Source organism: Daphnia magna, linkage group LG10 (genome assembly GCF_020631705.1).
Source record: "Daphnia magna isolate NIES linkage group LG10, ASM2063170v1.1, whole genome shotgun sequence".
Classification (NCBI taxonomy): Eukaryota; Metazoa; Arthropoda; class Branchiopoda; order Diplostraca; family Daphniidae; genus Daphnia; species Daphnia magna.
Window position 1 is genome coordinate 7349121 of NC_059191.1, and position 16131 is coordinate 7365251.

Sequence of the window (16131 nt, forward strand, 5' to 3'; positions counted from 1 at the left end):
ATTTTTCCCTGGAAGAAAAATAACAAGCAAGCTTAACTTTAAAAGGAAAATATAGACTGCTGTGTGTGTACCCAAACAAGTTGCATATTTTATATCCAATATCCATAGTAATATCTCAAGAAATGGGAAGAGTTCTGAACGACTTACAAAGAGGTGGAATATCATGATTTATAAAGCAGAACTTCTATTATAATATGCTGCAGTTGTGCGAAGGATTACAAACATTATTGCCCGTCTCTTCATGTCTTTTTTCGACGATAAAACGGGCATTTCGATATATATGTCGTCTAAAAGGTATGTCACATAGGCCTTATAGCTCTTTATACAATGCTACTTTATGCGCCGCTACCAAACTTTATTAACGAGGAACAGCAGCATGGAATGCGAAATATGAATCGTTAGATATAGTTTCACTTACAATTGTTTCAAAATGTGACTATAGAAACAGAATCCAGTAGAATTTCCTGCTAAGGATATTTTTAAAAAAAATAAATTCCCAAGCACAAAAGGAATATCTGTGAGAAAATACCGTGCATTATCAAGAAGATTTGGTCCCCTTTCATGTCTTATTTAAAAAGGATGGAGCGGTTTGACAATCCTTTACGAAGATACATTATGCCTTTTGATGAGATCAGTCATCATCTAATTCCGAGCTTATAGTTCATCAAAGTTTTCCAGAAACATTAAAATTGTAGATTTGCGTAAAATATGGGTCGTTGTATTTGTTACTATATACCCATTGGCATACTGCTGATGGTGATGATTACTATAGCAGAAGTACAAAACAAGAACTTCTTAAAGCTTTGTGACATTTCAATGGTGCTATAGAATTTCCGTTGTTTTCTGCGGAAAGACCGACTCCGACTTCGAATACATGATTTGTTTTTGCGTTAGACTACTGGAATCGAAGGTGTTTTTAGCACGACAACTTTAGAGTTCAAATAATCCTATTATCCTCCTATGAAAACGAAATAGATTTTCGTGATCAACGTTTATTTTTGAATTGAAACCATGTATAGTTTGCTCTACTTTTATTTTAGCAAAAAATTAAATGAGCCCAGCTTTAACCCCGACTTTTTAAGCACGACTTTTTGCACACAAAAAAAGTTGGGCTTAAAATTTTGACTTGGAATTCGATAAAACCTAGCTTGATAAAACTATAAAATTTAATGTTGATTCACAATAAAATATTAGTTTTCCCGTCAATTATAAGCAGTTTTTGAATAAAACAGAATCAAAGTGGTTTCATTGCAACCACTTTGAATTCGAATAACTCATAAACTATAAATCCCAAGTCAAAACCAACGTGATTTTTCACATTCTCGTTAAATTTTACGATTTTATAGGCCTATTTTAAAGCCTTAAATTATATTCCTGACATTTTGATTTGGAATTTGATAAAAACTAACCTGTCATAACGTAATATAAACGCTGATTTTGAAAAAAAATATTAGTTATTTCTTTAATTACGTAGATTTCTTTTTTAATAAAAGGGAATCAAAATGCCTTTAGCCCAACCACCTTGAATGTGAATAACTCATAAACAATAAATCCCAAGTGAGTAGTGCCTAATTTAGCCTACTGACAGGTGGATTGTCACTAGATAGAAAAAACAATGCAGGATCTCTATGAAATTACCCGAAATAAATGGTAACCCATTGAACAGAAGTTGTCTATTAAATCTGTCAAATGGCGTTCTGCAGTTTTCTGATTTTATTCGAGGATTCTTATAGCGCTTTCAGTCACGACCACTATCCCACAAAATAATTCAAATTCATACGGGTATAGTTCTATAGCAATTCACATTTATAAGGACCGATAAGGACACTCCGTTGGTGGTAGTCTATTGCGAGAACTCATCCGATTCATTCAACCTAGACTAAGAGCCATGGTGCCTTACGTAACATGCACCATGGCCACCATGAGAATATCCTTCTATTATAGGCTTATATTGATCCATTGCAACACTTGTGTTTAGCCGTCTGTTGAGATAATGGCTAAAATCATGGGCGTTAAAGAACGTGGTGGTTCTTTGGGGGATAGACTTGGTGTTACCTATAGTCTTTCTTTAGCAAGTAACAGGTGCTTTTTCTTTTGAACATAGAAAAGATTTAGCAATAGCTAACATGAAAGCACTCTAATCTACGTTGTATTTAGGCTCTCGAGTCGTTAAAATTAAATCAGACCTTTAATGCACTATAAGAGCCTTCATTAAAAGGTTCCTGTCGGAGTCGTTAGATTATTCGAACCGTTGCACAGGTAGACGTGAACCTATAATTTAGTTCCTTAGCTCTGTCTGTTATCAATGCTCACTATAAAATTTGCGTAGGGGAGCAACTTTGAATTGCACTGCCACTTGATTTCTTCAGTTCTCTGAGAAATGCTGTCGCGTGCCAAACGAATGGAATAATTCGTGAGAGTGAAGTCTCAGCAAAAACCTGCATTCAACGGTAAAATACGGCTCACAAAGAACGACAGCCTCAATAACCTTGTTCAAGGTGGAATATTGAAACGAAATTTCGTAGTCATAATCCCATAGTTAGGTTTGATAAATTTATTTGTTAAATTAAGACCTTTTGAATGAGCTTTCTCAGGTTTTTTAATCATGAAATTGGACATCCATTCATATGGTTGGTGAAATATTGATTTTAGCTGCGCACACAATAGATCCCCAGACAGTCAGCTCACAATCAGGCTCCATGTCTTTCCTTACAATCACAGAGACTTCACCTCCCTGATTTGTGGGGTCTTTAACATTAATTTTGATCCAATGCTGAGCCGTGGGCAGCATTAACGAAATCTTTGCAGAAGACCGTTCCAGTACAAGTTTACCATCGTTGACTTGCAGCATGATTGTTAGGCTATCGATAACTTGATCGCTGATATTCTGCAGTAAAAGATGCAACATAAACCGGGACCCAGAACCTAACAGTTTCGCAACAAGATGTAGGCATCGGCTTTCTTCCGGTCGAACTGTTCTACATCTGCTTTCGTACTTGAAGATAAATTCAACCAGTCGCGTAGAGCTCTTAGATGTAAGCGGCACATTCCTTCTTGAAAGAGCTGATACATTTCTGTAGAAAGAGACATTAAGGATTCTGTTAGTGGGATTTAAAATATTGGTCAAGATCGTAACCTACTTGCTGGATCTTCTTTTTCTCGCATCGTTTGATCAACAAATAGCTTCGTCTTTGCTGGCCCAAGAGCTTTTTTCTTACAAATGGAGACGGATGATTTATTGCTTTTCAAATCCGTTTGCTGGGCCATTTTATACCCACGATTAAGAATTTTCACAAACAGCTCACCATCTATTAGAATACAGTGTTAGGCTACCTTCAGCAAATTCATTAATACTTTCAATTGATTCTAATAGCAAACCTTTGGAAACCATAACTAAAGTGCCGTCTTCTCTTCCATACCGACCAAACGTCATCGAGATGATATACGTTTTGAAATGCAACTGTTCTACAAGAATACCCTGCCGATAGAAATGAACTTGTCCGTTGGCAAGTGATACAGCCAAAAGGCAAAGTTCCTGATTCGTCGATTGGATCCACGTAATTGTCAATATAAAAGTGTCAACGGCAATTTTGCGCAACTCTTGTCCCTGCGTGTTGATATTCAAATGATAAAATGATATGATGGAAGCTAGAATCTTTCATTACCTGCAAAGTGTAATATCTAATAGTGTGATCACTGGTCGCGATGGCAACCGGTAGTTCCATTAAAAGCAATTTCCACTATCGGTGATCTCGGTGGCAAAAATGGTTTGGCTTGTATAGGCTTCTGATCGGATCGCAGTATGAAGACACCTGCTTCTGGCGTGCCGATCAATATAACAGCTTCCGTGTCATAATACCCACTACTTTTGATAGACGTAGGTACATCCGGAAGTTCTATCTATAACGGAATCAAACAGATCAACTTTAGGTTCAAGAAGCACGGAGGTGTTTCATCGTTCAATACTCTACTGATGGCGTTGAAAGTCTGCGGATCGATAATCAACAGTGAATTGTGTCCAGTGCCTACTAACAGCAATGATGAACAAGAAATGTCTGGAGTAGAGCGTGATAAAGCAGCTAGTTGAGTAATTTCCGCCTAGAAAATGTTAAAATATATCCCAAGTGAAAATAAAATTATTTTTTATTTTTTTATTCTCTGCATGAATTAATGCTCTTACTTGTTCGCCGTAGTTGGGTCCACCATGAGGTACATTATACTTGTAATAGGGTTTGAAATTTTTATAGATGTACAGAGATGAGCCAGCTCCAACAGCAATCCCTGTGGGACCACAGCGTTATAATACCTGCATAAAATGCCTAGTTAAAAACAAAAAAATACCTGGGGGAGATCCGTCGATGCTGAACGTACAAATGGCGACAGCCATTTCGGGCAAAGATATTTCACATTGTAATTCCATCCCGTTAAATATTTTAAGATGACTGAGCTCGTGGCCTACCAACAATGCCAGGAGACGATTAATTCCATCTTTTGCTAAATCTTCCACATCCAGTAGAACTACACCGCATTCCGATTTCAAATTGACAGACGAGTTGCGACAAGCGTCCAGCCATAGCTGATTTCTTGACATTTGACGAATTCCGCTGTGGATGCAAACGAAACATCACTCTAAATTTGTTTTGGTTATTGTTTCCCTGCGTTACCCTTGGCAACCTTACAACATAGGCTAAGGTGGGACCGTGGGAGGGAGAGGGCGAACACAGTACCCATGTTTTGGGTTGTTGTCATGGCATGTTCTTCCCATTTATTTACCATACGTGCTTGGGAGTTATGATTTTTTACCTCCGTTAGAGCCTGGCAATGAAGAGCTTAATCAGGTTGCCATCGTGAATATTCTTTAATCAATAATTAATATCGTTTACTGCTAGTTAAAAAAAGAATGCATCCCAAAATTACAAGAACAGAATACTCCAGTGCAACGTAATCTGCTCTACTAAACGACACCAATTTCCAATTCTAACTTGGAAGGTGGAACCACCTATAAAATTTTAATGCAGGTGCTTTTGCGAAAAATGACGCCATCTATCGGGAGAAATCTCAGAAAAAACGTACGTCGGTTGAGATGAAATGACTTTTGATAGAATCCCTATCGGGAAATTCCTATGTTCAGGATTAATCTATATCTACATTATCTAGAGCAGCTTTAGACAACCTCCGTGTCAATATGATAAAACGATGGTGACGCACGGTAAATTGAATACATTAAAAGTAGCAAGGATTTTTATCTTTGCGAATCATTACGACGATCGGTGTTATGTCGTTTGAAACCAATTATACTCTCCCTTTCAGATATTGTTCAAAATCAGATTTATTATTCTTCAAGCCTTAAGCTGTCACGACACTCTTTTCTTTCAAAATAAACCCATTTTCTTTACGACTCGTTCTAGCGAAAAAGGCATTTATGTCTTTCAAATTTTGACCGAGGCTTGAGCTTCAGCCTCCGCGTCTTCAGCGCGCAATTGATCCATGATGATCAAGGTATCTGACGATGAGTTATCCCATGACGAGTGAAAGAATCGTTTCAAAATACCTACATTTTCAAGGTAAATAGGCAAATATTCACGAACCCCCGCGAGTTTTGGTGCCTTATCACCTAATTGCCCTAGTCTACCAATGGCATCATTTGCGCAACCCTTATCACATCCGACACCTTTCGTAAAGATAAGCAAGGACTCGACTAGCGTTTCACAACATTTCATTTGGTTTGCTGACATTTTACCAATCACCTAGAAAGCCTCAAAGAATGCCTGACGTACGGTTAGTAGTCATCGCAGTTCTTTTTCTTGTCGGATCCGAAGGTAAATTATTTCTAGCGCAAAAAGACATCTTCGTCCATTCACTATTTCTATTCTGTAGCATCTAATAATCAAGATTTTCGGACAATCCTGTTTGGTCACGGTCATGTCGGTTACCGAGTCATGGAAACAGTCGAGCCTATTCGCAACAAAAGGGATACTACGACTGCCAATACGACGGAAAATAACATTTTTGAGTGCTACCAGTTCACCTGGCCCGGAGTGACGGAGAACAATACGGTACCTGACTGCGCCAGAATCAGAAAATTCGTTCCGTGCTTCACACCGTTCGTTTTTACAAGTATGGAATTTCATAACAAAAGAATGAGTCACGTAAAAAAAAAATTGGCTTGAGATTTACTATGAATATTGCAAATAGATGATACATCGTCCCCGGAACCTGATCCAGCTATCGTTAAGGACTATTGTGACACTAGGGGGTGTAAAGTAACTTGCCCCAAGACCAGTGCCAATTCTTGCATCCGCTATACTTACTATTCAGGTGAGGCCGTAACTCAAAGAATTTTGCTTTCTTGCAAGTATTTTAACGTTTTTCTTTTCTCATCGCAATTTGAAGCTGGGAGAGCGGTAAATGTTACCTACTTCTGTGGAGCCGTTCAAGACAAGACGAACGATATCCCTTTGAAAAATGGGGGATTCACAGATACCTTGTCTGGTGGTCTAATTTTGGGTGTTAAATACTGCCAAGGAGATTTGTGCAACGCAGCCAGTTCTGTGCACGTCTCCCTTTCATTTCTCTTTACACTGATAGCTTTTCTCGTTTTCTTGTGTTAACCCCGTTAAAATATACGTAATCGTCATTTCTATAACGTAAAAATTAGCCTTTTACCTTGATCGTCCTGGATTCTATGGTCAATCTAGCAGTGTGAAGACGGAAACACATTTCGCCAACCTTTTCTATTTGGCAAAAAAAAAAAAAACTTATTTACAGAAAGGATATGGGACGAGAGAGAGAATGTCAGCACAACAAATTTCAAACTACCATGTGCACAAGACAAAAGGAGGAGAAAAAGAACAGTGTAATAAATTAGCTCGATTTTTTTTCTGTGACACCTTTTTCTTGTGCCCACAAATAGCTAACCAAAATGCGAGAAACATGGGATTTCTTAGAGCATACCGAAGCCTTTCGAATAATCAATAGCTTTCATCAAGCGTTCTTTTAGTTTCTCCTTGTTGTTGTATTCGGGTAGTAGAAGCACGTTATAGCATGTGTGAGCCATTGGAAGCCTATAATATTCCATAAAATAGACAAAATTGGCATGTTTAAAATGGAAGGCTGCCATACTCAATTAAATTTACCGATCTGAATCCGCTCCGTTACGAGCAATGATCAATTTCAATCGACCTAATCCACCTACAGGTACGCGGTCAGAACCTGTCGTAAACTGAAGCAAACGCCTTTTGTCTTCGACACTCAATTCATGTACAACTGACCTAATGTGTAAAATAGTAAATTAATATGAAGCAAGAAGAATAGTTGCTCCGGTGGTAGCGTTACCAGAAATGTTGGATGGTTTCCGATTTATTATCGAAGCCCCCATCGTATTCTGTGGCGTTTTGAAGTTCTTCAAAGTCGAAAATGTGACTGCCGCAAACAAGCTGTTCGACTTCTTCAGGCCGAAAGAGCGTATTCAGAGGACTCTCATCGGTTACCATGGCAAAACCGCGATGGAAGGCGGCAAATTGTCTACCAATACACTCATTGAGAAGATAATCTGCATAGAGTTCGACGAATTCACGCCGGTTTTCCAGGTTCACATTACAACTGGCACCGTTTTCCTGATTTAAAAAGAAGAATTGAAATGACCTAGTCCACAAACCTCTCACCACCAAAGTAACATACCTTTAGGTCGTGGTTGTAAACAACACCGAACACGTCTTTGTAAGAAATGCTAAATGTTTGCATGAGCGTTTCCTCCATGTCCGAATCCGAGTATTCTAGAAGCTCTGTTAGACCTTTTTTTTCCAAAGTTAAAAATGGTTTAGAGTTAGCGTTAATTGAACTCACGTGGAGAATGAAAATACATACCTTTCCAAAGAGTAGGGTCGAGTTCTTGAAGGTCTTCAAACGTTCCTTTACGGCCAAGTAGCTTACGGTAGACGACCATAGGGAAATGGATGTCCAAAATAATTGTGTTATAGATAGCCAATCCAAGGATGATGCCAATCAATGTAAATTGGGCATCACTTTCAAACGACGTTGGATTGAACCAGAAGTTGCGAGTATCAGAGTTGAAGGCAAACATTGCATAGTCGGGATTGAAAACTTGGTCGATAACTAGCTGAAAAAACTCTTTCGATAGACCGCCTTCATCAATGCCTTGTTCGCCTTCAAACTCGACCACCAGCTGCTTCTTCAGGTCTGATGGATTTTCCATGGCGACCTGTAATGACAGGATTGCCCATTATGTAACATCCCGAATAAAATAAATTATCGTTGAAACTGACCATTTCCAAACCGATTAGGGCGTCTTCAATAACGTGATCACGTCGGATTTTTAACTAGTGCAAAAAAAGGCACGAATAGAGTAAGAACATGAGTTCGTCAAAGAAAAAACGTAAAACTTTGATATTCTACTTTCAGATATGGATTGCTCGGTTGCCCGTTCATGACGCTGTTGAAAATGCTTTGACGCCGTTCGCTGTACATTCGTATTCGATTGTCATAATACAGGCCGAGGGCTTTGGCAGCAGGTGTTAGAATGAATGGAAAATTCATGAAACTAATTTTTAACCCAACGTTAGAAGCAGAAGGAGGCGCTTCCGATGCAGCAGCAAAGTAGGCAAAATCGCGATCCATCTCTACGACGTCACTCAGGGGTTCGTTGTAAAAATCGGCAAATGCAACCGGAGGTTTACGACAATCAAGGATGCTAACTCCGAGTTCTGACATAAGAGGATCATTCTTCCTTGTCTGTTAATCCCGTCCAAAATGGATTAGCAGAAAATCTCTAGATAAAATTTGAACTGCAATTAACTTACCTTATTTTGTTTAGCGCCCAGTCTGGGGGGATCCATACCAAAGGAAAAGACGTCGAGTGCCCCTTTGGACGAGTCGTCAGTCTCCATCCGGTCTACCGATGCATGGTTTGAGTTATTGCAGGGTGCAGTACAAGAAAATATGTTGACGCAGTACAACATGCGCATCACCTAGAAGATGACGAATTTGAAAATAAAAACGGAAAACTTCGACCTACTGTTTGAAGAATATTACCTTGACACAAGCTGTAATGGTACTGTCATCATTGACGGCATAGTCTCGGCCAAAGTCTCCCGATAACACTCGAAAACTAATTAGCTGTTGGAGTGTTTGGACCAGATTTCGAAGATTTGGGACACTATGAGCGGCCCAGAATCGGACTAGAGTAGCTTGTTGGGATAAAGATAAGAAAGCACAGGCACGGCACAAACTCGGCAAGACACTTTCAAAGTAGTCACCGGAGCCCAACCAGGGTAGTTCGAAGACGACGACAAAGACGTTGAGCAAATTGACTTCAGCTTTTTGCCTTCCATACTTCATGTCAAGTTCAATGGTTTCGCATAGAAGAATAAGGGCGTGGACTAAGGCGCTTTCATAGTTTTGCGATTCTATTGAGCTTAAGGCTTCAAACGATCGGCGGATGGAACAGACATCAACAGTGACTTCTTGGCCCATCTCCTGTAGACGCGCTTCCGCAACGGCTTCTTGGCTGTCACTGTCTTTATCCAAGTCCACCTCCATCGAGCGCAGTTGTTCTTTACTCAATTGACCGTGTGCCGCAGTCGATGTACATTGGTCGCTCATAGGCCCAATAAAACTTTGTCCTAATAATTCCGGATTGGCGAAGATGTGGCCCAAGGTATGGACTAGCTTTGAGTAAATTCCATATTCTTTGCAATTGTCAATAATCTTTTTGAAACTCGTTTCTGTCAATTTCGTTATTTTGGAAATAACTGATTTGTCGCCGGTAGAATGGCTGGGCACGTTGGAAGTTGGAGGCACCCATAAGCCCTGCTTCACATTAATATTATGATATTGTTAGAACCATAAGCTTAACTACTGAAAATAATACTTTAAGCAATTGCTGATCAGTTAGAGCACTACTGCTTGCAGATGTAATTTCAGGAAACAGTGTGTTTGGTAATTCATTTTTGTTAGTGCCAACACACAACCTTCCTTTACGGGCAAATAAATCCAGAGCCTGCAATAAATTATCAAAAATGATACACCTGCTTTAAGATTATTGTTACTGAAAAATACTTGAGCCGCAGCTTGGTTTGGGGAAAGAGCTTGAATTTTTTTGCTAGAGGCACAGTTTTCATTATTACAGTTTGGATCACCACAGCCTTCAGTCAACTGGAAATAATAACGCTTGATTAGCTGGCCAGCTGCAACACGTTTATCCAATGATTGACTGTCTCCAGGAGTGCTACTGTAAGAAGAAGATGTCAGCAATAATTGCATGTGAGTTTCTTATTGGTCGTAGTTACCTCAACATATTTTCTCCAGCATTATTTTGGCAACTTTCAGCCATATTGGGAAAAAAATTAATTTTATAAGAGATAATAAGATGGCAGATATGAAGTAGAAGGCCGTGATTAGTTGATGAAGTTCAGGACCGTAAAAAACGTAACAGACATAGAGGACTAGCGTAGTGGAATTAGAGCCATTGTCTAGCTTTGAATAGTCCTGATATAAGCTAATCTAAATCGTTTTGCGTTATATTAGCCTCGGAACGTAACAATCGTAATGGCTAGAATTACCCCAAAGCGATACGATAGTAGATAAATAACAGTTAAGACAGCACGTCGTTCTTTTCGTTTTTGTGAAGAATTCTTCAACAACACTTTCGTGCACTTTGCGCTGCACTACCTGCTAGGAAGCCCTCTATGATCAAGTTAGAGAACCTTGCGCAAGACTTACAGAGCGTGAAAGTTTTTTTGTTTACGTCTTTGCTTTGCTCGTTTTTGCTCCAATTTCCATACACGAAAAAGGTATGATCTAAGGTACTTCTCTAGCGTAGAAGATAAGTTAATATTAATTGATGAAATTAGGAAATCATGATAAAGTTACTGTACGAATCTTACAGTTTAGTGATAGCCTTCGTCAGATGCGCATCGTTTTCGCATCTGCAAGCAAACACGAAACGATTTACACGCAAAGCAAAAAATCACCTGAATCACCTTTCCACTTAAATATGCTAGCGCTATACCTGTATTCTTTTTCTTACAGCCAGTAAGAATACGATTAGCACTGCGCAATAAATTTTCGCTATTTGAATAGGCATCGCTATACCACATCGTATTACTTTAGCGTACAAGACTATATGGTTGATCTCAATCAATCAAATAAGGTAACTGATACAGGATTTTTGTTTCCAATTTATATTATAATATATTAGTTTCCAAAGTATTCATGTTATATAAATCCTTTACTTATAGGCAAAGGGTTAACAAATGATCAATAAAAGTGCGGACTTCAAACTCAACTGGTTTTCATATTTTTATAGCCTTTAGTAGGAGTTGAAGAGCCTTGATTTTAAACAACGGATACAATTGACGGCGGGATGCTTCTCAATGCTGCATTTGTTGACACCACGTTGCATAAGAATGTATCCAGAGCTTCCCCAAGAACTTCCCCATGAGTTGCGAGCGATCCAGTAAGGGATTCCGTTGAGGCTGCCCCAGCCTACAACGACTACACCGTGATTCACACCCAGGTTGTCACATGCCACATCATTGTACACCCCATTCCTATGTTGGACGAGAAGGACGTTACGTTAATAGCAATAGCTCTTTGTTGCACAGGGTTTTCATCGATCAAGAATCACTCGATATACTTATAGGAGTAGAAAGAATTGACGACAGTGATGGCCACTGCAAGAGGGCCGTACTTCTGCAGAGCTGATTGCATAGATGCGGGACTATTAGAGATGACGGAACCGTAGGAAGAGACTGTGGCTGCTGACATTGGCAGAAGTATACTTGCAGGTGTTTTTCTGTTGTAAGGATGGACAAATAGCATGTAAAACACACTATTTTAAAAAAAGGAGAAACCTATATCAGTGTGAAATTGGTTATACTTACGGTAGCGGTGTAAGTGTAGAGTGACTGTTTTGCACATCCATTCTTTAGGTAGTACCAAGCCGACGTGTACCAACCACCATTGCAACCTCCATTGCTAGTATCGCAATCAACCAATTGCTGCTCGCTGTAATATTCATATATTAATAGGAAATCAACTGTTGTTGTTCGTTAATCGAAAGTTTATGATTTCTGTATTCCTTATTGAAAAAGGCTGGCAAACATTAGCTTAAACGCATCAGGCTACTTCCTGACCTTATGTAATATGAGGACGAGAAAGATGATATAAACCCTTACGTTTTACATTAGCCTCGTCATTTGCATGACGTATTATATAGCTACGTGCGAAAGAAATTCTTAAGCATTATCAAACACTTACCTCAAAACAACAGGTGTGCCGGTTTTTTTGCACTGCGCGAATTCTAGTGGCGTAATAGCAGTGAAAGCCCAGCAGCTTCCACACTGCATACGGGTTATAGGATTACAACTTCTTATTTAATACTGGCCTCTATGAAATCTAATTTTTCTGTTTAAAGATATTAATAAAAGTGAATTGGTTACCGATCCTTGGTTTTTAACTGATGCCAAGCATTTGTCGGTACGGTAGTCCAGCTGTTTTCAAACAAAAAGGTAAATTGAAAAATGTTGGTACATTATACACACTTTGTGACGAAGGAAAATAAAACGATTAATGTAGTGAATGCCTAAATTGATTAGGCAAAACTCCAATCTTTTTCCAGAATCGAATAAAAACAAAAACAAAAAAACAGAGGCAAACTCACGCTAGCGGGCAGTTGTCTTGTAGATACGGCTGATTCATCAACATTTATGAATTTCGAACCTTCATGATGCGGTGGAGGACGTGCTCCATTGTACTGCTTTTTCTCGTCATCATCCTATGAAACAGAATTAATTTTCACTTTTAAAAACAAATCATAAAATCGACATGGAAGCCTATTCTTGTGAGAGTTATAGAGTGGATTAAAAGGTGGCCACTCATGTATACCTACCATTGCGGAGAATTTGTTATGTTCCATCTGGAAAGTGACACTCTTGATTTTGTTGTGCTTCTCGATCATAGCATGAGCTTTGATGAAGTTGGCTTTACGCTTTGCAATTTTTTGGGGTGATGCATCCTTCTTTTGCGGATAATGAGCCTTGAAATCGAGCCAATGCATTCCGTATATTTAAATAACCGCTATTATAGGATTAAACGTTATTTGATGAGGTTTTATACCTGAAAATTTTCCCAGGCAGCTTCTACGTCATCGTAGGAAGGAGCTGCTTGAACGGCACAGCACGCCACCAGCAAAGCTAATGCGACGAAGCAAAACTTGACCATTCTGATAAAAGAAAAGTGATTCGTGAAATTGTAGTAATATTAGCAAGAAACAATAAAAGTATATCTATCCAATGAAATTTAGACAAGGAAAACAAAATAGTGTTACACTTCTTTTAAACTCGTTTACCTTAATAGCCTGAAAAATAAAGCAGAAGGGATTATTTGAGACTATCAAGGACCTCAATGGGACGTTAACTCATAACTTTACATTGAAACTGGTTATTATATATAGATGAAATTTATTGACATAATATGGGGGCAACGTGTCCACTCACGGTGGATCGAGGTTGAATATACACCTATCCAGACATTGTATTAACAAGCTGCTAATTGTTTTTATAGTTGCAACTACTAGCAAATACAAAACGTTCGTCAGTTCATTTTGATGTACGACGATACGATAACCTCTGACGCATATGGCGCGATGTTGTTTGTGTAAAGTGTTCAGGAACAATCTGGCATTAGGCTACATCCTGTTGGAATACCTAATCCAACAGATTCAGAGTTCGTTGACAAGAAAAAATAACAAATAGAAGCCAATGACATATTAAACATACTACATTGGCAACTACAGAGTAGACATCTGTTATTGAAACAGATCATCAGTGTTTATAGTATAGACATGGAGATCGTTGACATTATATCGCCTTCTGTTCAAATATAAAAATATGGCAGTTTAAATAAACGGCGAATAAGGCCAACTCATTTTGCGTCGCATGCTGGATGCAACCCATCATAATATATTGTTAAGTGCATCGACAACAATGATATAGCTACTAAAATGGCGTCATGGCGATCGCATTTTAAAGTGCCAAGTTGTAACGTGAATTAAGCCCAAATAGCAACATACATTTCCAGAAAAAAACAAAAACAACTTTACTAATGTTGGCTAATATAAGTGACTTGGACGTTGCAATAACCTTGGAACCGATAATGCTTTCGTGCCAGACCTGTCTTATGTGAAAACACATAGCTAATGACAAAAGACTCTATCGCAAGATGTGAAAAAGCTCAGTAAAAAATAAAGAAATCCTAAAAGAGAAATTCTTGGTTTGGATATTGACCTTATAAATATCAAGGTTATATTGTTGAATTTAATGGCAACCAGTTTGTAGCCTAGTAATAGGTAACGCCTGCGTTGGATTTCTTCATTGTTAAAGTTAAGCACCGGTGGCACTTTTTTTTACTTTTGGGAGTTGTGAAAAAAAAACTTGTTTTAGTTAACGCACTGGTAAATTCAAACCATTCCACGAAGGTTAAAGAGTATTTCCTGTATTCAAATCCAAAACTCCCTTGGTAACAGTTAACAGCACCAGTGAAAAATACCAAATTCAACCATCATTTCTCATTTGGTTGTGCTCAACTGTCAAACGCAGTCGGACACTGAAAAAGAAATAACTATATAGATACTACTGTATCTTAAGAAGAGTCCCATGGTAACCACCACCGTTCCTTGTCGAAAACGGAGACAACACGCATTTAGACCAAAACAATCAAGCTGTTGAAATAAGTTTGCTTGAGTCAGTTACTGAATGTGCTGTGCAAGTTGGAATATAAATGCAAAAGGACTGCGTGACTCTGACGTGCAATTTATTGCCAGCCATTTGTTTTGTGTCCAACCTGTTAAACAACAAAGCCCTATATAGCGTAAATGTTATACTTTAGTTAGTGCATCGTGTTATATCTTTATAATCCTGTTTTGCATTTGGTTCCGCGCTGACGGGTCAGCTCCAAGAAATCCTAAAACCTTTCCTACTTCTTAAAACAATTAATTAAGAACATTTAATTCATTTAATGCAACTCCTGACTTACCCTTAAATGAAAGAATATAACGAAAAAAATAAAGTCAAATAGCGAGAACGAGTGTGTACAGTTAACACAAGGAAATCTTCATCCCTCAGCGTTTGCTCCGGAAGATAAACAGATCGATTCATAAGCCAACATTGCACTAGTTTTGAAAATGCTGTTGTGAGTAACTGAAAATCGGGTACCCGCCCGTATGTTTGTGTGTATTGTAGTAAGGTCTTGAATGGAAACAACGTAAAATGACAAAAGACAAGATATTATAAGGCTCATCAGTGCCCAAGGTGAAATTCTTGGCTTGGACGTTGAACTCGTAAATTTCAAGGGTTTTCTTACTGGACTTAATAGCAACCGGTTTCTAGCCTATATACAACACGGTCATGCCTTTAGTTTTCCTCATTCTAAAATGAGCAGTGATAGCATAATAAAAGGCTTTGATAGCCGAAAGACATCGAATTTTATTCAACACGTTTTTCTACTGTGAATATAACATAACGTTCCACTTATAGATTCAAATTCTAAACGCATCCGGCCAAGTTTTTAACATCACCCGGCGGGATTAAACGGCTAAATTCAATCATAATTTCCCATTTGCTTATTATGCGCAGCGGGCAAATGCGGCCGGAAACTAACTGCGTTCACCTTCCTTATTCGTGTAATACAAAAATATTACTTGCTGGACACCGCTTAATCTGTTGGCAATGATGTCAGAAAGTACTATACAATCTTCCCTATTTCTAATAAAACGATCTCTTTTAATCAGAATAGATAATTAATAAAAAATTAAAGTTAAACAGTGAGATCGGATCTATAATTAACACGTCAGAGCTAGAAGAACTAGAAGAGCTGGCGTATACGAAACACGTTTGCGGCGAAAGGTTAACATCACGATGGCTGCTGACCAGCTGACTGAGAGGCATGTTGAGGCGCAGCAGAGGTGGTAAATTTGATACCTAAAGTCAGAAAGGACGTTGCACCCATATTTTAAAAAAGGGGTATTCAAATGAACTCAAGGTTATGAAAGGTTGACCTTCATTGGCTTTTGCCAGCCGTTTCGAAAAACAAAAACCAGTTGAATAAGAGCAA

At 38.6% G+C, this 16131-nt stretch overlaps 4 protein-coding genes across 9 annotated transcripts; 1 reads left to right on the top strand and 3 right to left on the bottom strand.

The window, feature by feature from the left end:
- Nucleotides 1–2826: 2826 nt before the first annotated feature.
- Nucleotides 2827–4098, bottom strand: LOC116932087 (Bardet-Biedl syndrome 1 protein homolog). The gene is made up of 5 exons (XM_045180621.1): nt 3972–4098; nt 3666–3900; nt 3379–3607; nt 3141–3308; nt 2827–3074 (listed from the first exon to the last, which is right to left on the bottom strand). Exons 2-5 carry the CDS (start codon nt 3723–3725, stop codon nt 2926–2928), a joined length of 606 nt encoding a protein of 201 aa, XP_045036556.1. The 5' UTR covers nt 3726–3900; nt 3972–4098; the 3' UTR covers nt 2827–2925.
- A 256-nt stretch (nt 4099–4354) lies between these two features.
- Nucleotides 4355–10709, bottom strand: LOC116932084 (ubiquitin-protein ligase E3A). Of its 6 annotated transcripts, none has more exons than XM_045180615.1 (15): nt 10581–10709; nt 10308–10521; nt 10078–10249; nt 9890–10018; nt 9052–9831; nt 8820–8987; nt 8416–8751; nt 8286–8339; nt 7867–8221; nt 7681–7793; nt 7336–7616; nt 7137–7271; nt 6955–7064; nt 6667–6734; nt 4355–4604 (listed from the first exon to the last, which is right to left on the bottom strand). In XM_045180615.1, exons 2-15 carry the CDS (start codon nt 10349–10351, stop codon nt 4479–4481), a joined length of 2871 nt encoding a protein of 956 aa, XP_045036550.1. In that variant the 5' UTR covers nt 10352–10521; nt 10581–10709; the 3' UTR covers nt 4355–4478. The 6 variants fall into 6 exon arrangements, with proteins under 6 accessions (XP_045036550.1, XP_045036551.1, XP_045036553.1 ...); XM_045180616.1 differs by having other exon boundaries at nt 10308–10516; nt 10581–10701; XM_045180618.1 differs by lacking the exon at nt 10581–10709 and having other exon boundaries at nt 10078–10246; nt 10308–10574.
- Nucleotides 5665–6654, top strand: LOC116932095. Its single transcript, XM_032939825.2, has 4 exons — nt 5665–5819; nt 5878–6117; nt 6196–6318; nt 6394–6654. The coding sequence occupies exons 1-4, from the start codon at nt 5765–5767 to the stop codon at nt 6609–6611; spliced, it is 636 nt and encodes a 211-aa protein (XP_032795716.1). The 5' UTR covers nt 5665–5764; the 3' UTR covers nt 6612–6654.
- A 476-nt stretch (nt 10710–11185) lies between the features above and the next one.
- LOC116932093 (ervatamin-B) lies at nt 11186–13531 on the bottom strand. The gene is given in 10 exon segments (XM_032939822.2): nt 11186–11570; nt 11657–11784; nt 11786–11815; nt 11904–12027; nt 12280–12362; nt 12462–12512; nt 12683–12796; nt 12911–13057; nt 13138–13243; nt 13370–13531. Coding segments are annotated over 9 exon segments (1023 nt in total). The 5' UTR covers nt 13243; nt 13370–13531; the 3' UTR covers nt 11186–11329.
- Nucleotides 13532–16131: the final 2600 nt, after the last annotated feature.

Coding starts and splice junctions, on each gene's coding strand:
- LOC116932084 (XM_045180615.1), bottom strand. CDS start 10,351: ATGGCTGAAAGTTGCCAAAATAATGCTGGAGAAAATATGTTGAG. Junction 7,794..7,866: donor CGACCCTACTCTTTGGAAAG/GTATGTATTTTC, acceptor TGGAAAAAAAAG/GTCTAACAGAGCTTCTAGAA. Junction 4,605..6,666: donor TAGAATCCAGGACGATCAAG/GTAAAAGGCTAA, acceptor TTGCATCCACAG/CGGAATTCGTCAAATGTCAA.
- LOC116932087 (XM_045180621.1), bottom strand. CDS start 3,725: ATGGAACTACCGGTTGCCATCGCGACCAGTGATCACACTATTAGATAT. Junction 3,309..3,378: donor TTTAGTTATGGTTTCCAAAG/GTTTGCTATTAG, acceptor GTATTCTAATAG/ATGGTGAGCTGTTTGTGAAA. Junction 3,075..3,140: donor AGAAAAAGAAGATCCAGCAA/GTAGGTTACGAT, acceptor CTCTTTCTACAG/AAATGTATCAGCTCTTTCAA.
- LOC116932095 (XM_032939825.2), top strand. CDS start 5,765: ATGCCTGACGTACGGTTAGTAGTCATCGCAGTTCTTTTTCTTGTCGGA. Junction 6,118..6,195: donor CACACCGTTCGTTTTTACAA/GTATGGAATTTC, acceptor TATTGCAAATAG/ATGATACATCGTCCCCGGAA. Junction 6,319..6,393: donor CCGCTATACTTACTATTCAG/GTGAGGCCGTAA, acceptor CGCAATTTGAAG/CTGGGAGAGCGGTAAATGTT.